Source organism: Hyperoodon ampullatus (genome assembly GCF_949752795.1).
Source record: "Hyperoodon ampullatus genome assembly, chromosome: 16".
In the NCBI taxonomy this organism is placed as follows: Eukaryota; Metazoa; Chordata; class Mammalia; order Artiodactyla; family Ziphiidae; genus Hyperoodon; species Hyperoodon ampullatus.
The window spans coordinates 9,979,935-10,003,687 of record NC_136929.1 but is presented as its reverse complement, the minus strand read 5'-3'; the positions used below and the strand labels follow the sequence as shown (position 1 = coordinate 10,003,687).

The 23,753-nt window shown below is 39.8% G+C and overlaps 1 protein-coding gene across 2 annotated transcripts in view; it reads left to right on the top strand.

Moving 5' to 3' along the window:
- ITGBL1 (integrin subunit beta like 1) overlaps positions 1-23,753 on the top strand; it is a gene marked incomplete at both ends in the record, with an annotated part of 197,497 nt that overhangs the window by 76,243 nt on the left and 97,501 nt on the right. The window contains 2 exons of one of the 2 annotated variants that reach the window (XM_079722094.1): positions 14,389-14,535; positions 19,908-20,030. In XM_079722094.1, the coding sequence (XP_079578220.1) occupies positions 14,389-14,535; positions 19,908-20,030 (270 nt within the window). The remainder of the gene's footprint in view (positions 1-14,388; positions 14,536-19,907; positions 20,031-23,753) is intronic. The other variant, XM_079722095.1, reaches the window with a different exon arrangement.

The window sequence follows — 23,753 nt, the reverse complement described above, 5'->3', positions numbered from 1 at the left end:
GCTATGTGTTCCGGCATGAGGGAAGGGGGCAAGGAGGTGGAGAAGGACAAGGGGGAGGGTGGGAGAAAGAGGGGAAGACGCCAAAGGACTGAGAAGCAGCTAATAAGATAAGGACTTAAATGTTAATTGAATTAAGGAATAAAAAGCCTATTAATTTTTCTTAGAAAAATGTTAGTAGAATGGTAGGTTTGAAATCGAATTGTAGATAAAAGGTGAGACTGGGAGTGAAAAACTACCTATTTGGAGCTTTGAATAAGGAAGGGAGAATTGACTTGGAATAGAGACTAGAAATAAGGACGTGGGTATAATAGAGGGAGCGTTGATTACATTTTGTAAAGACCAGGAGACGCTTGTTCAGTTTCATGGTATAAGAGGAAGGTGCTAACAATGAAGCTGAGGTTGAACTAGAGGAGAGAGAGGAAGCAGGGCCCCCAGAGAACCAGATGGCAAAGAAATCAAGGCTCCTTGGAAGGAATGGACCTCGACACAGCCTATGGGGCTGGAGAAGAGGCAGAGTGGATGAGGGTTACGTAAGAGGAAGCTGAGTGGGCGACCTGAGAGCTTGGTTAGAAATTTGGAGGAATCATTGAAAGACAGTAACCAAGAATTTCCTTTTCTATAAGTGAGGGTGGTAATACTGGTTTTCTATTTTTTCAGGCCATTTTGATAACCAAATAAGATAATATGAATTAAAGTGATTTGCAACTGAGAAGTTTAATATATATTTGTTATTTTAGGCATTCTATTATAGTTTGGTAAAGCTATTTTCCAGGGTAAATATCTCTATACCAATGTAAAAAAGGAAGACAAGATACATTATCTAGAATGATGAAACTGGGGTATTTTAAAATTGAATGGTAGGTTAGACTTTTCGATTATGCATTATGATAGCTATAACCTTTCAGAATGGGGAATGACATAACTCATGAGTCAAGAATAGGGAGGGGGTCCTGGAAGTCAGTAAGTTTTGAACTGTTTATATTTTCTCTTTTTTAAAAAAGATATTTATTTTGGGGCTTCCCTGGTGGCGCAGTGGTTGAGAGTCCGCCTGCCAATGCAGGGGACACAGGTTCGTGCCCCGTCCGGGAAGATCCCACATGCTGCGGAGCGGCTGGGCCCGTGAGCCATGGCCGCTGAGCCTGTGTGTCCGGAGCCTGTGCTCCGCAACGGGAGAGGCCACAACAGTGAGAGGCCCGCGTACCGCAAAAAAAAAAAAAAAAAAAAGAAAAAAATTTATTTTGGCTGCGCCAGATCTTTAGCTGCGCCACGTGGGATCTAGATCCCTGACCAGGGATCGAACCTGGGCTCCCTACATTGGGAGCATGGAGTCTTAACTGCTGGGCCACCAGCGAAGTCCCTTGAACTGTTTATGTTTTCATGTGAAGATATTCCTTCTGTTTGGAGCAAAGGCTACCTTTGTTGTTATTTTCTTTTCCAGTTCTCCAAATACCTTGACTTTAAATGGTTTCAAAACAAATGAGTGTACTGGCTATGACAGCAACCTTTCCTTTCCTTCTGATGACCTGAACACACTCCTCAGTAAGGTTTGCCCCTCCTCTTCCAATATATACGATTCCTAAAAGAGCTACTTGTCGAAGGAACTGTGTCTAGTTTTTCTTTCTTCCCGAAATGAGGTAGGGCTATCAGAACAGTATGACAGAGTATTATACCCTACAAAACATTGCTTACCCTCTGGCTTTATTTCCAATTTAATTTTTCTGTCTAATGATCTAGATTTAAAATTTTTTAAAAGGGAACCAAAAGTGACACCTCGTTTAAAAATATTTTACCTTGTCCACAAGTTCCTTTTTTCAATTTTCTAAATGACTTCATGAGCTCCTAAAAAGTTTTAAAAATGAATAGTAATGAACTGAATTCAGTCTCCATGCCAACTACTGATATATATTTTTTCTGGTGACTGATCTTTGTATTGTAGAAAATATCATGATTTAAAGTCCTTTTACCTGCTTACAAGAGAGTGGTTTCATTTTTTTCCAGTCAAGTGAACCAAACTGTCAGCAACTTTTATTCACTATCCACTTTATAATAGCTTAGAGCAGAGGTACCCTAGATAGTTACTGAATTAATAGGAAAGTCCTCGCAGTTAGAGGATTTACATTAAAGTTGACTGAACATGTAAATGTTTGTTAATTTTTGAACTAAGTGAGAAGGTAATTAAAAAGTAGTTACGGGGTTTCCCTGGTGGCGCAGTGGTTGAGAGTCTGCCTGCCGATGCAGGGGACATGCGTTCATGCCCCGGTCCGGGAGGATCCCACATGCCACGGAGGGGCTGGGCCTGTGAGCCATGGCCGCTGAGCCTGCGCGTCCGGAGCCTGTGCTCCGCAGAGGGAGAGGCCCCAACAGTGAGAGGCCCGCGTACCACAAAAAAACAAAAACAAAAACAAAAAAAACCAAGTAGTTACCATCTGCTCCTTTTTAGTTGGATGAGGAGAAAATAACCAAAGAATTGCTTGATCATAACATTTGAAGACCATGAGGTGATCATAATCTTTGATTTAGCCATTGCACAGACTTCTTTAAGGAGCAATAAAAGAGTTCTTTTTAAAAAATAGATTTTTTAAAAGGTAGATATTATCAAAAGTCCAGGCTTTTTGTAAAGTCTACTTTTGGGCATATTTTGGAAGCTCTGTATAGGGGAGGCTTTCCACAGCCCACTGGAATTTAATAATGCAACAGGGCTAACAGGAGAGGTGTGGTATTCTTTTCAGACAAAGAAAGTGGTTTTATTTTCTAGAAAACAGGGTTTGGGGAATGGAGGAATCCTAAGCAGAATGATTAGGAAGATAAGCCATAGAGAATCATTTTGCCCGTTTCCCAGTGATTCCATAAGGAGTGTGTTTCATTATATGGGGGATTTCTGTTGAATTCTTTTCCTATTGACTTTTTTTTTTTTTTTTGTGGTACGCGAGCCTCTCACTGTTGTGGCCTCTCCGGTTGCAGAGCACAGGCTCCAGACGCGCAGGCTGAGGGGCTATGGCTCACGGGCCCAGCCGCTCCGCGGCATGTGGGATCTTCCCAGACCGGGGCACGAACCCGTGTCCCCTGCATCGGCAGGCGGACTCTCAACCACTGTGCCACCAGGGAAGCCCCCTATTGACTTTTGACACAAGGTGACAAAGAGAAATATATACTTTTGTTTAGAGATTTTTGCCTTCTAATGTCACCTTTAGGATGGTCCTGGGTATACAAGGAACCATTCAGATTTAGTTGTTTCTGCCAAGATGCAGGTAAATGTCAGCCTTTATTTATGGAGTCATCTATTAAGCATGTGGATTAAAATGTGCTCACTATGCCAGTGGGTGGCAATTACTTCCTCAAACCTTCAGCTCAGAAGTGTAAAATGATACACCTTCATTTTTCTAATTCTTTAAAACCATACCTTGAGCTTCTGTATTACTTTGTTAGGGCTGCAGTAACAAAGTACCACAGACTGGATGGTTTACATGACAGACATATTTTGTTTCCCAGTTCTGGGGCCTAGAACTCCAAGATCAAGTTGCCGGCAGGGTTGGTTCCTCCTGATGGTTATGAGGGAGAACCTTTCCCATGACTCTCCCGAGCTTCTCGTGTTTTGTCCGCAATCTGTGGTGTTTTCTGGCTAGTAGAAACATCACCCTGATCTCTGTCTTCATCCTCACATGGCGTTCTCTGTGTGCAGATGTACCCTTTTTATAAGGACACTAGTCACAATAGATTAAGGACCCATCCTACTCCAGTATGACATCATCTTAACTCATTACATCTGCAGTGACCTTACATTTTGCAGTATAAGGGTTAGGGCTTCAACATCTAAAATTGGTGGGGACACAGTTCAACTCATAACAGCTCCCATTCCACCTACGATAAAAATGGTTTTTGGTTTGATTCTGGGTGTACTCAGTTTGGGGTTTTTCCTGGAGTACAGATGCTAAGGGTGATGGGGACATAGGGTCTTTGGGAGGAAACTGCTCACAGCCCAAAGGGCACTGCTGCTGTCTTCCTGTTCCAGATCATCTCTGGTCTTCTAGTTGCTGCAGGACAGTGGTGGCCTGTGTCAGGTACTTGCACCTTCACAGCCATTTCTGTTCTATTGAAACTGTTCTAAGATGGTCCAGAGTCAAGTTACATCTCCTGGAATGGGCACAACCCTATCTCTCTGTGTCCTGTACTCGACGCCCCCTGGAGGGGGCAGGGGACAGTGCCTTTTCCTGGAGACCCAGACAGTGCATAGCTCTTCCCTGCACCTTGCTTCCTGGCTTAGCCTGTACCCTTCTGAATAATGGTGTCCTCCCATTCAGATTGGCAGCTACATTCTACCAGCTCTTCACAGACCCTCAGGTTGTAAAGATTAACCCCACTGTCTCTTCCATGCAGTGTTTTATGATATGAGTCAGGGTGGTGACATCTCCTGAGTGCTGCTGAAGTCCTAAAACAACACTCCTTTTAACATCATCCCTTGTAGGAGTATTGCTTCTAACGGATGTGTTTTTTTCTTTTTAAAATTTTTGAGTAAATATGATCATAAAGTATAAAAAATAATTTAAAAGATCAATGTTGTGTCTCCACCACCTAGCTTAAGAAATAGAATCTTTCTTATAAATTTGCAAATCCATTGCTTAAATCATTTATCTCCAAACTCCTGATCACACTTCAAAAAAATTGAATTTACCTATATTTGTGTATTCATTTATAATTTATCTAGAGATGAGCACCGCATTTTGGAAACCACGAGCTTGTGTCAGGACCTTTGTTCTGAAGCTGAAAAAGAAAGTTCGGCTTTTTTTTTGCTGCTTTTTGTGCTTTTGCTGCATTGCCAAATGCATCCAATGCCAAAGGCTAGTATGAATGTGGTGGGAATTTTATGAAGCTTAAAAAAGTACACAGACACCTGGATACATACACACACATAAATATGTATGTATTTAAGTGTATATATACTTGTTAGAACACTGGTTAACACACTAAAGTCTTAAACTTATTATTTGGGCACAGTTAATCATAGAATTAATTAATAGGTTTGCCTATTAGTTTTGTGAAATTTGGACCTCCCTCCTGGGAATATTTCTTATCTCTATAACACATATGCATTCCTCGCTTGGATCAGGAATTTTTCTGTGCAATATTCGAGAGGAAGATACATGGATCAAAATTTGCACCTAATGTCCATTTTTTACTCTGCAAGCATACTTCTTCACTTAAGTTTAGGGTTGGGATTATCATGACACCTCTATTCGGGCTGCCTGCTCCCCAAATGCTTTCAGTAGAGATGTTAATAGCTGACATTGTATTGACAGGCAGTGTTTTGAGTGCTTTATGGGCACTAACTCATTCCATACCCATAAGCACCCTGTGAGATAGCTGTTACTATTATCCCCATTTTACAGATGAGGAAGCAGAGATAATGAAAGGTGTTGAATTGTGTCCCCAAAAACATATGTTTAAGTCCTAACCCCTCGTACCTCGTAATGTGACCTTGTTGGGAAATAGGGCCATTGCAGGTGTCATTCGTTAAGATGAGGTCACGGTGGATTAGGGTGGCCCTACCCACCAATCAACATGACTACTGTCCTCGTAAGTAGAGAAGAAGTGACACAGGCACAGGCGGGGAGGGGACCGTGTGCTGGCAGAGACAGAGGTTGGAGGGATGCAGCTGCAAGCCAAGGATTGCCAGCCCCATCAGAAACTAGGAAGAGATGAGGAAGTGTTGTACACAGAATCTCAAAGTCCATGACCCAGCTGACACCTTTTTTTTTTTTTCCCCATGGAAAGGCATTTTATTTTAAATATAGCAGTGTGTCCATGTCAGTCCCAAGCCAACACCTTGATTTGGGACTTCCAGCCTCCAGAATCGTGAAGGCAGTAAGTTTCTATTGTTGGGAGTCACCCAGTTTGTGGTACTTTGTTACAAACCTAGGAAACTAATGAAAAGCCTAAGTATTTGCCCAAGCTTACCCAGCTAGCAAGTTCTGGAGGCGGGACTTGAATCTAGGCAGTCTGTCACAAGAGGGCATTACACAACCCTCTGGAGGACACAGAGCGTCCCCATGTTGGCTGTGAGCCGTAAGGGCGTAAACAGAGTTTGCTCTGCGGACAACGAGCACAGCTTGAGATGAAGGCTAACATAACCAAATGGAGCATATTATTAATATTTCTCAGAGATACACATACACAAAGTTCTTTTTAAAAAAAAACATTATTTTTATTGATATTGGTATAGTATTTTTTATAGATTTATTTATTTTTATTTATTTATTATTTTTTGGCTGCGTTGGGTCTTCGTTGCTGCACGTGGGTTTTCTCTAGCTGTGGCGAGCGGGGGCTACTCTTCATTGTGGTGCATGGGCTTCTCTTGTCACAGAGCACGGGCTCTAGAGCACATGGGCCTCAGTGGATGCGGCACGTGGGCTCAGTAGTTGTGGCACACGGGCTTAGTTGCTCCGCGGCATGTGGGATCTTCCTGGACCAGGGCTCAAACCCCTGTCCCCTGCATTGGCAGGCAGACTCCCAACCACTGCGCCACCAGGGAAGCCCAGCACATACACAAAGTTCTGAAAAAAAAATCTCGACATTGAGAGGGATGCTGATAAATACCATCCAATCATCCAGTGCTCTTGGTAACCACATTAAAAGACAAAGTTTAGAGTCTTGCTAAGTCTCATATATAAATATACATACACACATATATGTGTATTAATAAACACAGACATACATATACACAGACATACATATACACCTATCTCCATTGACCAGATTCCTTGACACACATATTTATCTATAATGAGGAGGAGGTGATGGTGAACAGGGAGTTTCATTTTGTTCTTAGTAAAACTGAGGTGATTTCAGTCATTTCTGGTCTCCTAGTCTGGTTATAATATTCTGAGATTCTTAGATTCCAGTTCGATGAAGTTCATTTCCATCAGCTAAGAAATACTGTTGATGGACATTGTGTCTAAGGCTTGAGTGGCTTCTGTCATTTGGTGTATTTGAGATGAAGAGACACCTTTGAAGAAAATACCCCAAGACAGATCAAAAGACCAAGACAGAAACCAAAGGAAGTGAGGGGCTCCTTTTATTTTTCTTTCACAGAAGAAAATGAAGGAATCTCTGTAAAGATTTTGGATGAATAAACTCGTAGAACTGGGAGCTGGAGGAGTAGAGGTCTGAAAGCTTCCATCTTCTGGTCCAATAGTCCTTCCTCTCTCTCTTTTCCTTCTCAGGACATCTGAGAAATACAGCACATGCTCTAATTATGGGGCAGGGTAGGGGACACCAGCTTCCTGAGAAATGTGGATGAAACGGCAGAGAAGACAGTTCTAATCATTCCCCCTTAAAGACACATACTCTGCAACCCTCGAGAAATACTGAGTTTATGTACATGTTTAACTTACCAGACCAAAAAAAACATTGCGTCCAAAAAGTTCGAGGATTAACTCACCTGTTGAAGGTCACAAGACCAACTATGGCAGAATCTATATGAACACCTAGGTTTCCTGAATTTCCAAGCTAGTGCTTGTGTCTGAGTGTGTTTGTATAATTCTTGCCTGAATATGATATTATAGGTTTGACTTTATGAAATTTGCCACCTAAAACATTGTCTTGATTTGCTATAATTTATATTTTATGTTTTATAATTGCCTCAGGTTACCAGAATTCTAATGTTAAATCCCCCAATTTTAGCAGTATTCAACCCAAAACCCACTTTAAAAATAAACATATCAGGATAATCTGTGGTATTTTAATGGGTACTTTGAATAACAAACAGGATTTTGTTTCATGATTGTTTTCAGTAGCAAACAAGATTTGGTAACAATATCCACCACTACCACCCTGATTTAATATGTTGAATGCCCCATTTGTAGGAACTACCTTGGTTTGTTGTAAGAAAAAGAAAATGATTGAGGCTATAGTATGGGATTTTCAAGATGAAAGGAATCTTGGGGTTATTCAGTCCAATTTCTTTCTTTTTTTTTTTTTTTTTTTGCTGTACGCGGGCCTCTCACTGTTGTGGCCTCTCCCGTTGTGGAGCACAGGCTCCGGACATGCAGGCTGAGTGGCCATGGCTCACGGGCCCAGCCGCTCCGCGGCATGTGGGATCTTCCCAGACCGGGGCATGAACCCGCGTCCCCTGCATCAGCAGGCGGACTCTCAACCACTGCGCCACCAGGGAAGCCCTCAGTCCAATTTCTTAATTTTGCAGATCAGCACCCTGAGATCTAGAGAAATTAGATAACTAGATTCCTGAATTCTTCTATCTGCCAGCTTTAGCATTATTTAATTTTAAATAGTGAAATCTGATAATCTTACTGTTAGAATTCTTTCAAGGTGTATTGACTAATCCGGTTCTGAGCATGTGAGTTACAAAAGGAAACAGTGTCATCAAGCCACTAATCCATAGATTTTACTGGTACCACTTTTCCTAGAGCAAGAGGGTGCTCTCACGTTTACTACATTGCAACTAAACGGATCATGTTGGCTGTAATAGGAAAAACACAGCTTTTCAGCTAATAAACTGTGTGACCTTGAGCGAGCTAATTACCCTTTGCTCCTCCTATTTGTAAAACGGAAACAAAAATCTGTCTCCCAGGCTCCTTATGGCAAAAAGACTAGCCTGTATAAAGTACTTTTCACTCTACCTGCAAACCAGTAATTGTTAGTTTTCCTTTCCTCTCTTCTTTTCCATTTTCTTGATCAAGGTTACCTGGTGGATTAGCGTCCAGGCAGGACTAGAGCCCAGATCTTTCCATTTCTGGGGCAAAACTCCCTTCTGCACAGAATTCTTCCATCATTCACATAGTAATGTTCTCAGAAATGGGAAACAGAAATATCTAAGAAGTCAGTTTTTAATTAGCCTGAGAAGCAAAATAGGGACTTGTACCTCTGTCTTGAAAACGGTCAAGTTTCTATTGCAAACCATGAAGTAATTGTAAAGTTAGCTAAGGGATCCTTGTCTTAGAATTTTAGATGTGGCATTGTTCTTTAGTTTCTTATACCTAGAGAGGCTGGGAGATCTATAGTGGCTCAGAAAGAGCAGGAGAAAAATTGAGTGTGTCTGTTATTAAATGAACTTGTTTGAATCCACTGGACAATAAGACAATGCAGGTCCTGGGAGTTTACTTATTTGACCAAACCAAATAGATTTGCAGGGCCAACTGAGTGCTCAAATTAAAATATCTATTTCAGGGTTACCATGTGGCTCTAGCAGTGGAATACCTAGCTTATCTGACATCCAGAGAGAATCACTTTTTAACATCATCCTCCTCTAGATAATAAAATTGTTGTCAGTAGTAATCATGGAATAATAATTAATCATCAAGATTTGTTTCCAGCTTTATTAAGATACAGTTGACATACAACGCTGTGTAAGCTTAAGGTGTACAGCATAATAACATACATATATTCCAGAATAATAACCACAATAACTTGAGTTAACCTCTGTCATCTCATATAGATTAAAAAAAAAAAAGAAAAAGTTTTTTTTCTCCTTGTGATGAGAACTCTTAGGGTTTACTCTCTTAACTTTGGAATATACTATACAGTATATTTGTATGTATATTAACTATAGTCATTGTGTTGTACATGACATACCTAGTACTTATTTATTGTATAACTTCAAGTTTGTACCTTTTGACCACCTTCATCCAATTCTCCTCCTATTCCCAGCTCTATTAACTACAAATCTGATCTCTTTTTCTATGAGTTTGGTTTTTATGCTTGTTTGGTTGGCTGGCTATTTTTAGATACCATATATAAGTGAAATTATACAGTATTTGTCTTTCTCCATCTGACTTATTTCACTTAGCATAATGCCCTCAAGATTCATTCATGTGTCCCAAGTGGCAGGATTTCCTTCTTTCTTACGGCTGAATAGTATTCCATTATATATATACTATATATACGATATATACTATATATATACACATATATATCATATATATATATATACTACAGCTTCTTTATCCATTTATCCTATACCTATGCCTACCTATGTCTACATTTATCTATTATCTATCTATCTACCTTTTTAAGACTTCAAAAAGACTTGAAGCCAAAAACATATAGCTAATCCAATAGGCACGTTAATTTTGGCAGTTTATTTGCATCCAAAGTATCAGTAGACTTGGAGGAGAGTTAAGTGCCATCCCCTTCAGCTTTTTTTTGTTTGTTCGTTTGGCAAAGAAAGGTACTATTACTTTTCATTGGTATATGCAAATGGCTAATTGATTTTTAAAAGTTCTTCAATACTGGTAAAGTATTTCCAATTGGAAACAGTTTGTTTTAATTTTTTAAAAAAAGCATCAACTTCTCCTCACTGTACACTAGTGTATCTTATCATCACTCTGAGTGGAATAGATGAGTGCCTTTGCATCTCTTTGTAAAAGGGATCACGGAATAGCGGTGGCAGTGCTGCAGTTGCATTGTTTATTTAAGAATCACAAACCCCATTTTATTCTGTCTCTGTTGGAATGCCCTTCCTGGATCAGTGGTGATCAAGGCTTTAAGCTCATCTGGGAAGCACTGGAGACAGCCGACCAGACCTCCATATTCTTACCCAAAAAAGGAGACTAAACTACTGGATGTTACCCTCCCCCGTGACTTGTCTTCCCTTTCCAGCGACTGGCGACACGACTCACAGCCCTGGGAGCAACGCGAATAGCCTTTGGCTTTTTCATCCTTATTCCTTTGTGGGGGTTGTTTTGGCATTTCTCTCACATTCTTGTTTTGTGTGTTTGTTTCCTCTTGACTCCTTGAGAACATATTTGAAGGGCAACAGATTTATTCTCAAGGATGTTGGATGGTTCATTTTAAGACGGTATTTTGTAGTTGTGGAAACAGAGTTATCTGGAGAAGAGCCAGAACTGGAGTGGTCCAGACAGCCGGGAGTGGTGGATGTTCTGCTGGGTAGGACTTCGTAGTGCCCTAGGCAAGGGCCACCCTTCGACCTGGACGATAGGAGGGGTTCTGCTCTGGTCCTCCTCTGCCATCCTTTCCCAAGGCGGAGTGGGGTGGGACGCCTGAGAGGCCAAGGGGACGTCGCCACCTGGAGCGCTGGGCCCGGCCACCTCTGCTGCCCCAGGCTGAGGTGCCTGGGACCCAGGACCTTCTACCCCGAAGGTCCCCAAATCTCTTCCAGAGCCTGCTGTGGCTCTCCCCCCAGTCAGTGGCAGTGCAGATGTCCTGAGGCTGGGCTGGTGGTCAGGGAGCAGCCACCGCAGGAGGAGGAGGGCAGGGCAGGGGCTGGCAGAGCTGCGGAAGCACATGTGGACCTGGGCCGGGCAGTCTGTGGGAATTCTCAGGCCCTCCCTGTGTAGGATAGAGATGGGAGGAGGGGGCTTGCTGCCAGCTCTAGCCGATTTATTTGCATATCAATGATCCCATCTTATACATGACTGTACAGCAGGAAAGAGGACGATCAGGACCTACTGTTTGCAACTGTTGAGCTTTAAATTGTGTGCCCCTAAAAGACGGGTGAAATCCCACCACCAGGTGCTTGTGGATGTGACATTTGGGAAGAGAGTCTTTGAAGGTGTAATTAAGATGAGCCTCTACTGGAGTAGGATGGGCACCAATGACGGGTGCACTCATAAAGAGAAAGATGTGAAGACACAGACACACAGAGAAAAAAGCCACACGAAGACAGAAGCAGAGCCTGGAAAGCTTTCACAGCTAAGGAGCGCCAAAATCCCAGGCAACCATCCGTAGGTAGGAGAGAGGCATGGAAGAATTTCTTGCTCAGATGCTCCAGGAGGAATGGATCTGCAGACACCTTGATTTCAGGTTTTGGGGCTCCAGAGCTGGGAGAGAGAAAATTTCTGTTGTTTTAAGCCATTCAGTTTATGGTACTTTGGATGGTAGCCGTAGCAAACTAATACACAGTGGATAAATTATTTTGCAAAACTAGATGTTTGCCGAAGCCATGTCATTGACACTGTAATGGAGATTACCTTGCTTTGATAATACAGCAACCTCATTCCCTGAGGTTGGCCAAAGCTCTTATTAACCTTGGATAAAGAGTAGAAATAGAAGATTATTTTCTTTCTAAAAAAATTATACATTTATCTCCAAATAAGGTTGTACAGGCTATTACTTGGTAATTCTTGACAGTAAAAAAAAATCGGTTCTCATTTACTTTCCTAAATGGAGGAAAGTGAATCAAGAAGGCCCTACTGGGCATGAAGATTAGAAAGAACATAAAGACAGAGGACCCTGTCCTACATTGTCTGTCATCTTTGCCTCCAATCAGATGCTACAGGAAAAGCTGAAAACACATTACCTGACACAGTGTGTGCCCAAGATATTAGTATAAGTTGTAAGGAAAAAGGGCCCCCTAATCAAACAAATCGTATATTCTATGTAAAGTTAAATAGCTTTTTCATGAAAGGACCTCTGATGGGCTTCAGTGTGCTAATATATATCATGGCACGCTAAGAGAAGAATATAGCATGTCTCTTTCCATGTTTATTTTATCATAGAACCTTTTATGGAAGAAGTTTCTGAAACTGGACCTCCATGGACTAACTTTGGGTTGTAAGCACCTAAAATATTGCTTCTGCTGATGCTTCATTTGGTCAGTGTGGGATGAATAAGTCTTTTCCTATCATCTGTACATTTTACTTATTTTTCCAAATCTCCCTCCATTTCAGAAATCTGTAACCTTTGACCCACAAACCATTACCCACCTCTGTCATACATACCTTAGTTTGGAGTTTAAGATGTTCTATCCAATATAAAAGAAGCACTGAGTATTCTTTTATTCTAGATACTTCATTTTCTTCTAAAGCATTTTTATTTTCTTTGCAGTTGATATGGAGCTTTTTTATTGGGATGAACCATGACTGACATTTAACTTATAAAAGTGGCTACTCATGTGGTTTAACCTAATACACTAATATTATTAGAGAGTTGTTACAGTTACCGAGATACTTAATTCACCAAAAGAGGGTTAGCCACTTCAAGAATTTGGCTTAATACTTTTATAAATAGACTGGATGGTTGGCAGGAGAGATCACTTATGCTTGTAAATGATACCAAGTTGGCTGAGATTGACAATATCATGTAGGACCAGACAGGAATGCAAGACGATACAATCAGTTTGACAGAATAATGTGCACTTGATAAAATGAATCGCAATTAGGGTGCAGGGAAGGTTTTGTTTGTAAAATAGAATAATTAATTCGAAAAATGCAACAGGAATAGAAACACTTACATGGACTGGGCCCCTTGCAGGGGAGTTTTAAAGTCATAGCCAATCACAGATCCAGGCTCTGCCAAGCATGCCCAAATGGCATGCCTCTGAGCCATTCATTCTGACCGACCATCTGGACTTCATCATGTGGATTTTGGCTGCCACCTCGAATAACTGTTGGCCCGAGATTAATGATTCCATTCCATTGTGGCTATGAATTTCAGGCATTAAGACATAGTACTGGTACCTTGAATAATACAAGAATTTTCTCTCTGTAACCCATTCAAACTCTACTCACCTTCCAAGGCCCAGTTAAAAGTCAAGGAAGTGTAGAAAATCTTTCCCCTCTTATTTCTATAGGTTGTAGACTACATCCCTCAACTTAACATAAGGTCCAACAAACATTTCTGGCTGAAGATAACACAATCCTCTTTGCATATTAGCCTCAACTTTTCAGTTTGTAAGTTCCTTGAGGGCAAAGACCAAGGCTTGTATGTGTTTTGTACTTCTTTCTAATATGTACTCAATAAAACATTAGCAGGATTCTTCAAGCAGGACTTAATAAAATTAATAACCACAACAATAAAAACAGCAAAATGTTGATTTGAGAGCATGGAAGGTTGAGAAATTTTTGTGGCAGTAGATGAATATGGCTCTTAGCCTTTTGACTCTTGAACCAGATTACCCCATCAAGAAACAAAATATATACTTATTTTTCATGTCAATCTTATCCCGAAGTGGTATTTAATATATCTATACAATTTTATTACATATCAAATTCAAATAAATATAAGGCCAATGTTTAGTTTAGTGGAATTTCATGTGTTATAAAATGCAGTTAAATGGAAATTGTTTTTACGGGGCTTTTGTGTCTTGAATATGCTGGTGCTAGGTGGACTCCTTTAAGTGCTAAATTTTCTGATCATGTGGTTTTTCAGACCTCTGGTTTATTATCTATCCTAATGTCTCTATGAGTTAAGTGAATGTTTTTAGAATGATTTATCGAAGTTGATTATGAAAATAAAATCCACATACTTCATTATATGGTATATACATAGGATTACCCCTCAGTCGCTGTCGTATACCTGTGTTTGAATTGATTATAGCTCGGTCCAGAACCAACATCACTCTTAAGGTCCTTAGTTACAGTAATGGTTTCCTTTGGAAAAGCATTTGAGTCTAACGGGATGTTGTTAAATTCTCAGGCCACGGTGCGTGTGACTGTGGAAAGTGCAGATGTGATGGAGGATGGTCTGGGGACGCTTGCCAGTACCCAACGACCTGTGACCTGACAAAGAAACAGAGCAACCACATGTGCAAGAATTCTCAAGATATCATCTGCTCTAATGCAGGTAAGAATTCCATGCCCTGAGAATTCTTAAATGAAATAATCAAATGTGGGTTTTTAATGGAAATAGGTAGGCGTTGAGAAATGTTGAACCTCCGAGTGAGACTGCTTTTGAGCATAGTTTTTTGAAGTGAAATTCAGATAAATCAATTGGGGAAAATGTCCTCTTGCTGAGACTGGCAAGTCGGATGCTCTCCAGCTGTTCCAAACGCCTCCTTCAAGTAGGAGAGTCCCTGGAAACACCACCCTGGCAACATTTTAGGTAAATTGTGAGCCGTGATTTTGAATGCTGGATTAATCCTTTTAAAAAGGACTTGTATAAACTTACTTAATTATCTTCTGTTACAGATCAAGGGTGCTTTGAATTTATACCTTGGCATCAAATAGAACCAAACTGTTCAAATCTCATGGGGGTTTCTGATGCCCTGGATGTGAAAACCATTGCAGAATACAGTGATAACAAGATTTTTGTTTGACTAAAATATTTTTATATCTGATAGACATCATTTAAAAATATTTCTTAGAAATTTACAGAGGAGCTGTTAAAATTAATTACCAAAATCATATAAAACACAACAACTGTGGTTTTGGTTTCAGTGGTGTTCAGCCAGTGTTACTATAATTAAATACTCTTTTAACAGTTGGGCACATAGAACCTCAAAGTCAGTTTTTTCTCAGCCCTGGTTGAACTTGAGAATGCTCCTGTCCTACACTGGAGGCTCTGATTTAATTGCTTTGGGGTCTGATATGGACTATAGTGGGGGTTTTTTAAAGTTCTCTGGGTAGTTCTTACGTAGATCCAGGGGTGTGAGCCTCTTGCTCTGCATGCTAAAAGCCAGGCTTTGACCACATAAATGAGTATCTTCCCCCCTGAAGCTCCCATTGTTGGTAGAGTCCTTCTGCATTCAGAGCTGGGAGCTTTCCACAGTCTTTGATTGACAGGAATTGCTCTGTGTAGATTCAGTGCAGTAGGGTGTTTTGCTGATAGCAATCAGGTCTACTGCCAAGGCAAGCTGTGAGTGGTGCCTCCGGGACCGTGACGAAAGTGCTAACGGTCAGATTACTTTCTGTGTTCACTGATACTCTCCTGGCTTCTCTCCAGCACTTCCATTTTTCTTTTCCTCTCAGTAGAATTTCTCTACTTCCTGTTTATGACACTTACCCTCTAAACACACACATACACACACACACACATAGACACACACACACACTCACCATATAGCCTCTTTTGTTTGAAAACTTCATGTTTTCCAAACTTCTTTCAGTAATAAGACTTGAAATCAATTTCAGTTTTGTTTCTTTGTACTCTATTTTCAGATTGATGGATGGATTAATTGATTGATTGATTGGGTTTCAAATCCAGGATTATTTTTTCTTTTTAATAACACATTATAACCACATAGGGGTTAGTTTAGGAATCCAAAGATGTTTCAATGTTAAGGAATCTAAATGCATGATTCACTACATCAACACATCTTAAAGGAGAAGATTTACAGAAGTGTTTCAATAGATGATGAAACACATTGGATAAGATATAAAATACGTTTCTAAGGTATCTCTACCTCTATTTTTTAAACATGGGTACAATACTTTTATGTAATCTTACTGTCCATATTCCAATTGTGTCAATTGACCCAACAATGCCTTTTACATCATTGCGCCCACCTCTGTATAGGATCCAGTCTAGGGGCAGTGTTACGTCTGGCTGTCATATCTCTTCGATGTCCTTTAATGTGTCTTTAGACAATTTCCACAGGCAGCACAATCATTTTTTCTGTCTCTTACTCTCCTCTCAGTTTCTAAGCCTTTCAGGTTTACTTTGGGGATCTTGCTGTCACATAGCTTTCTTTTAATGCCTACTTCTTCCAGCCTAGTTCAGGACCACTGCCCCCAAACTGCATTAGTGTCTGAGTTCTCTATACTAATCTTTCCCCATCATATCGCAGCGTGATTTGCAGGAAGCAGCTTGGAACAGAAGGGGAAGAGGAGGTATATGGAATGGGCCGAAGACTGAAGGGCAGGGGGAGATGGAGATGGAGCTGGGGACTAAAGGAGTTCCAGAAGTTGACTCCATAGGGGTGCAGAATGGCAAGGCACAGTCTACAGAGCAAAGCAAGGCTCCAGCACCATTGCATCAGGAGTATATACTGGTGTTCAAGACAGGGAGTCATCCTAGAAAGAGGCAGCTATATTAGGCAGAATGAAAAGTCAGAGCTAAAATAATCTAGCATAAAACAGAAGACCAATCCTAGAAACTGAGTTAACTGGCAACCAAGAAAGAGATGCAGGATGACACAGCATGAACACGCGAGTCTGGCACTTTTGCCTGGGCTTCCATATGCCGTATCTTGGAGCCTCAGTTGTGAATTCTACTTGATGAGTAAGACAGGAAGTCTCTGAACTGTTGTAAACTTCCTGCATCACCCAGGAACAGTTCAGATGTGTGGATTGGAGTGAGCCAGCCTGTGGGGGACGTCAGTGAGAAGTTGTAGAATTCAGAGGCAGAGGCTGTTCCTTCCCGTCTTTCCTGAAAACAATGACTGCATACATAGCCCTAACTGTGTTACACCTCTCTCCCTACCCATGAAGGGCTCCTGGTATTCCAACAGATAACTTCTAAAATTCTTGACCAATATTCTTGATCCTATACTGTCTGCCTTTAGCCTACCCTTTTTTCCACACTAAAACCAGACTCTTCACTGTTAAATCCTCCATCCTTATTCCTTAGCCCAGGCTCTTTCTTCAACATCACAAGTTTTTTCTCCATCTCCACTTGTTGAAATTCTATCTATACATCAAGTGCCAACTCAAGAACTTACTCCCCTACTGTGCCTTTCCTCCTTCACAGAGCCAGACTGAGGTTTATACTATCTTTATAGCATTTGTCACAAATCTGTTGCAAATGCCTTTGCGTCATCTGGTTTCATATAGATATATGTATATGTAAAAATTATCAATCACCTAGCTCTTTCTTCTTGGTCTATGATTTACTTAGTTTTAATTTTATCCATCTTATTATCTTCTAAAGCACTTATGACTTTGCCAATAATATAATAAGCAATGAGAAAATTTGATGAATGGATACGTGGATGGTTGAAAGACAGCATAAATAAATGTGAAAATGAAAAAGACGAGTGATAATTAGAGAACAAAATGAGATGAGGCAATACCATGAATTGATTAGATTGGAAATGAACTTTTATAAAGTTTATAAATTAAAATAGTTTTCAGGGAATAAAAGCAAGAAAATGAAGTTTAATAGAAGTAAAATTCACACAAGTATTCTCAAGGAAGAAAAATAACAAGCTCAAATTCTGCAGAATCACCATTTATATGTGACTGTGAGAGAAAGAACCCTTACAGAGGAGAGCAAATCACAAGTGACCTGTGTAACAGAATCATGCAGAGAGTATGAAAACAGGAAGTAGTGGGATCCATAAATATAAAATGTGTCTGGAGAAAATATTTGGGAATATGGCTAATATACTCGATGTCTTAATGGGAGAAGACAAAGAACCCGACATTTTCTGAAAGTCTGCAGTGTGCTAGACACAGTAGCATTTTTAGATAGATGACTGGGTGATGTATTTATCACTTGATCCACACAGCAGCTCTATGAAGAAGACGTTATTTGCAGATAAGGAATTTGAGAGTTAGAGATAAAAGTAATGACCTCAAATATGTATAGCTAGTGGGGATTAAGACCTGGAGATGCCTGCAAATCTACCTTAGTCCTAAATCTGTGCTCTTTCTGGTATACCACATACAGAATTGCCAGTATCCAGTAGCTCATTTCAAATATCCATAGTATCATCTTCGGTTCCTTCCCATCCTTTACCTCTCATACCCAGTCACCGAGTCATCTTTTCTTTCTCCTGAAAATATCACCATGTGTATTTGCTTTTTTCTAAACTCACAGCCATGACCTGGGTCAGCCTCTATCTTCTTTCCTGCAGACTAATGAACTAACATTCCCTCATATCCACTTGGCCTCATTTCAGTTCATTCTCCATATGACAACCAGAGTAACAGGGTGGGAATGAATACCTGATCACATGACTCCCTTGTTGAAAATATTTCAATGGCTTCTCATTTTTCTTCTTGATTCAAGTTGGAAATGTTTAATGTGACCTCTTGGACTTCCGTAAACTGCATCCTTAGTTGCCTTTTTCCTTTCATGACATTTTCCACTTCATTTTCTGCTATACGCCAGCTGTCTTTTTCTTTTTTCTCTTATTTCCTGTTTTACCTCAGAGCCTTTGCTGTTGTTTCTTGCTGGAAGTGGGCTTTTTCACCTTCTCAATTCTCTTAGCTATTATTTTTACTTGGCTTTCAGTTCTCAGTATAAGAGCCATTCCCCAGAGACTCTATCTCTGACTACCAGGTCTCAGTTAAATCCCCTTGCTATGTGTTTCTGCAACACTTTGCACTTCTCCCCTGATTTTATCACATTGCTTTTTACTCATATAAAACTTTAAGAGGAGGATTATGGCTGAATCAATCTCCCATTGCATTTCCAGAGTCTAGGATGATACTGGTGAGTGGCAAAGTCTCAATTACTCTATGGTGACTGCTGTGATGATCAATTAAAAATTTAAAATAAGCATTAAAAAGGAAGCTCCTCAAATGGACATTCTACTTCTCAATATCCTTTGAATGCTGTTTTATTGTCAGTGAAATCACTCTTGGGGTTGTAGTCAAATCCTCAAACTTGGCTGGGTATGTTGTGTGTGGTAGACTAGATGACTCCAGTGCCTCTGTATCACCCTGAGCTGCCCTGAGGTTTTGGTGAGGTCCCAGGACTCTATGCATAAGAAAACCCACTCTGGTCCCATAGGCATAATGACATGGCTATCAGTTTAACACTGTGGGTATGAAATTATTAGGGACACCTAAGGTTTTCATTTATGCATTTGATAATGAATTCTACAAATATTCATTATATAAATAATATGTTCAAATATTGTGCAAAGCATTGAGTAAATAACTGGTGAGGAAGATAAGCAAGGTTACTTCTCTCACAAAGCTTAGAATTTTCTGCTTTAGTTCACCTAAGACCCAGGTGTAATTAGAAGATATTCATTCACGCATTGATTGGATGGACATGTATAAAGTATCTCTGCTCTTGGGGAGGTCAGATTCATGAAACTATTAGAGGTCAATCATAATAGCTGTGTGCTATAAAATATAACTGCCGGGCTACAATAATCTCAAGAAAGAATGTTATTATCTATCTCATCATACCCACAGTAAAACCTAATTGGAATACTAAATTGATTCGAATTGGCTTTATCTATGAAAGAGATAGGTTAAAATTCATTAATTATAATTTATATGCATTTAACAAATAATTTTTGCTCTGTTTTAATGATTTAGGTACATGTCACTGTGGCAGGTGTAAGTGTGATAATTCAGATGGAAATGGACTCGTTTATGGTAAATTTTGTGAGTGTGATGATAGAGAATGCATAGATGATGAAACAGAAGAAATATGTGGAGGTATGTATATTAACTTGGCAGAAATTAATAAAAGTACTTGATTTTTTTCACCTATTTCATTGCACTTTTATTTCTATGAATTTCTGTGCTAAGTTTACTTATTTAAGTTGAACCTATGTTTATTTGGAATACACTTCGTATAGGGAAAGTTAGACTAAGGCATTCAGAGCAAACTAGTACGTCTTAAAAATTGTTTATAGATTTTATTCTTTAACCATTATTTATTGAAGTATAGTTAATTTACAATGTTGTGTTAGTTTCAGGTGTACAGCAAAGTGATTCAGATATATATATGTGTGTGTGTATATGTATACACACATATATATATGTATATTCTTTTTCAGATTCTTTTCCATTATAGTTATTACAAGATATTAAATATAGTTCCCTGTGCTATACAGTAGGTCCTTGTTGTTTATCTGTTTATACAGTGGTGTGTATCTGTTAATCCCAAACTCCTAATTTATCCCATCCCCTGTGGTAAAACATGTTTGTTTTCTATATCTGTCCCTATTTCTGTTTTTCAAATAAATTCATTTGTATAATTTTTTTAGATTCCACATATAAATGATATCATATGATATTTAGAGCAGACTAGTACTTTTTAAATGCAAAATCAGATTGTTTCCCAAGGAGAGCCAGTTCAATATGGCGACAGGCCAACTGCATGGTTCTGTAGTGGTCCTAGCTGGACTCTGTCTTCTCTGCTCACCTTAACTGCTCTTTTACTGCCTCTTTTATCCCAGTCTCTCCATTGCATGTTTTAATTGCATTGTCTTTCCTGTTCTGAACCATAAAACTTTAAATAGTCTCATGTCCTATTGGGGACATTGAAGGCCAATAGGATTATTAGCCTAGAATCTATCCCTCCCCACCGCACACTTAGATAACTTTTTTCATGATTGTTTCTACAGACCACCATTACCTCAGTCCATTTTTCTGTTGTACCAGTTATTGCATGCTTGCTAATGTCAAGCACTGCAATAAGTACTTCACCTTCATTGGGTAACTTACCAGCATTTGGAATGACTTACCAGGGTTGAATGGGATTTAGACTCCTGTCTGTCTGATGCCAAAGACTGTGCTGTTGACCCCTCACCATAGAGAATTGCCCTGGAGTTTGGAGCTCCGTGAGAAAAGCCTTTCTCACCACCCGCAGTGCCCTTCTCTTCTGCTTACCTATCTGCAAGCTTGTGCCCAGAGAGAGTTTCAGTCGTGCTGGCACAGGAGAGGAAAGTAAACAGCAGTGAGAATCCCTTCAGTTTAGGTAAATTCTTCTCCGCTGTTATTAAGCATTTTAACCTGGTTACCTCTGGCCTCATCTCTCTATCCATCAGTAATTGCTTCTTTCATTGAAATCTGAAAAGACTCCGTGCATGGAACCCTATCGTGCATACCAGATGGGTGATCAGAGGAGTATTTTCCCTTGAAGGATCAGGAGCAAATGGGGACGAGGGGGAGCCGGAGGGCCATGCGGTGTCACTAAGCTGTGCTTTTGTTTACAGAAACACATTGTGGCTTCAATTCCTGTGGTCCTCCAGATGCTCTTAGTTTAGGTCAGCTTGGTTTTTTCTCTCTGGTTTCCTTGCTGTACAACCAACCAAGATAAAACCAACAAACAGGAGCCTTCATTTTTCAAGCCAGTGACCTAAGCTGGATGCTGCTCAGACAATTCTGCTGAAGGGCTCATTCCAAAATAATTAGAAAAATTAGATAAATCTACCCACAGCTATTATGTGTGTGTCCTGATATCTTATTTCCAGTTATTACAGATCAAAAGAGAGGAAGGGAACATGTGTGGAGCCAGTGTTTTCTGATGCACACCACCAAAGCAAAGTCCATTTGCATGTGTAAATAGAAACACTGAACTGGAAACAACAGGAAATGTTTAACTCTCAAGCCTTCCACTCATTATTTCCGTTGGTTTGAGGCTAAAGCAATTTCATGGTGCAAAGTCTCTGACCACAGATACTAGCACTCCAGTAAACAGCCTCTGGGGACCTTGACTGGAATTCTAGATTTTTCCATGTGTCATTCACGTAAAACCAGTCTGTTGAGAGGTGATCCTACAGCCCAATAATGGAACAATTCAAAAGCAGATTTTCTTACACCATTAGTTTGCACAAAGCAGAGAATGATGCTCCTTGTCTGGAGTGTGTATTGTCCTGAGGCTTATATTTTATCTCAATTATTCAGATATGTCTTATTACAGTATTTTCATTTGAGCTATGAATATATCTGCTTAATTTTCCACCTATATCTGCATACAGTATAGCCTTACATGATTTATCCTAGTAATCCTATTCGCCTCTACCTCAATGATTGTTTAGTAAAACCCCAAATCAATGCTGAATTTTATAAACGTACAAAGAATTTGGGTTTGAAGAATGAAGATTTATGATCATTTGTTAATCTCATGGTAAGCCTTACATAGGTAGCATCTTAAATAAATTTCCTACAATGACAGAAGAATAAATTTCTGAAGATTTCTGAGATTATAGCAGAAATTCTACTTTTTGAAGTTTTAAAGAAAAACCTGACTCCTAGAAAAGTTATCTTGCTTTCTTCCAGTGTAATCCTCAAGTTCCTAAAGCTTGTGATGTAATACTGGAATGTGATTTTTTTTGTGTGTATACATATAGAGATATTTTGAAGTTTATAAAAAAAGTATAGCTTTTATATTTTATTATTGATGAAATCATCTGATAGCCTTTATGTTTGCTTAAGTGAACAAACTAAAATTTGCTGTAGAAATGATCATTGTCTATTAGCTTAAATAGAGGTTTTCTGTGGATACCCCGATTACAGCTCATTTAGACAGAAAACTTGGCACGGTATGCTTGGGTCCCTGTCTCTTTCTCTCTGTCTCGCTATAGCACTTTCTCTTCATCTCTCGCTCTCTCTGTCTCTCTCATGTATGCCTGCTGGCAGGAAGTTTCATCTGAGAGACAAGAATGTCATGAGACCAGAATATTCTACTGTATTTCTCCCTTCATATGTGAGTGTCTTAGGCCCTACTGACACTCTTGCCATTGGCCAGATATGCCATAGTGTTTAGAAAGAAAAATAGCCTCACAATTAGTTTCCCATGGCCCTCTGGGATGATGACTGTTGGAGAAGAGAGAGACAAGAACAAAGACTTTAGCCATAGACTCTGATAAACCATAAATTCCTGTAAACCACAAAGAATAGACTAAAAACCAAAATGGCCCTGGTTTTCATCAGATTTGCAAGAACAAGAACATACATTCATGGTTGGGTGGCATAACTACAAAAAGGGAGGATATAAAAAGTGATTTGGGATGAAAGGTATTGTCATCTTTTGGGAATTTGTAGGATTGCTGGACATGGGTGCAGGAAGCGATGATATGACCGTTCATTACAGATTGTTTGGACATAAGTACAAACAAGCAGAGTAACATTTTACAGCATGGAGGCAGCTGAAATTGTGCGGAGGCATCTGGACACAAAATGATGGGCCGTCCTTACCTAGCATTTGTATCCTCTTGACAGATAGGAGGGGAATTTGATTGTAAGACCAAGGGTCCATGGTATTTTCTTTGTAATTAGTAGTTTAAATGACTACTAAACATTGATTTAGCTGAAAACTCTTTTCCATGTGGTAAGACACAACAGCTTGCAGGACACAGTTGAATGAAAAGATGAAATATTTTCTCTGGTTTAAGAAATGGTCATTAATAATGTGCATCCAGGGAAGTATGC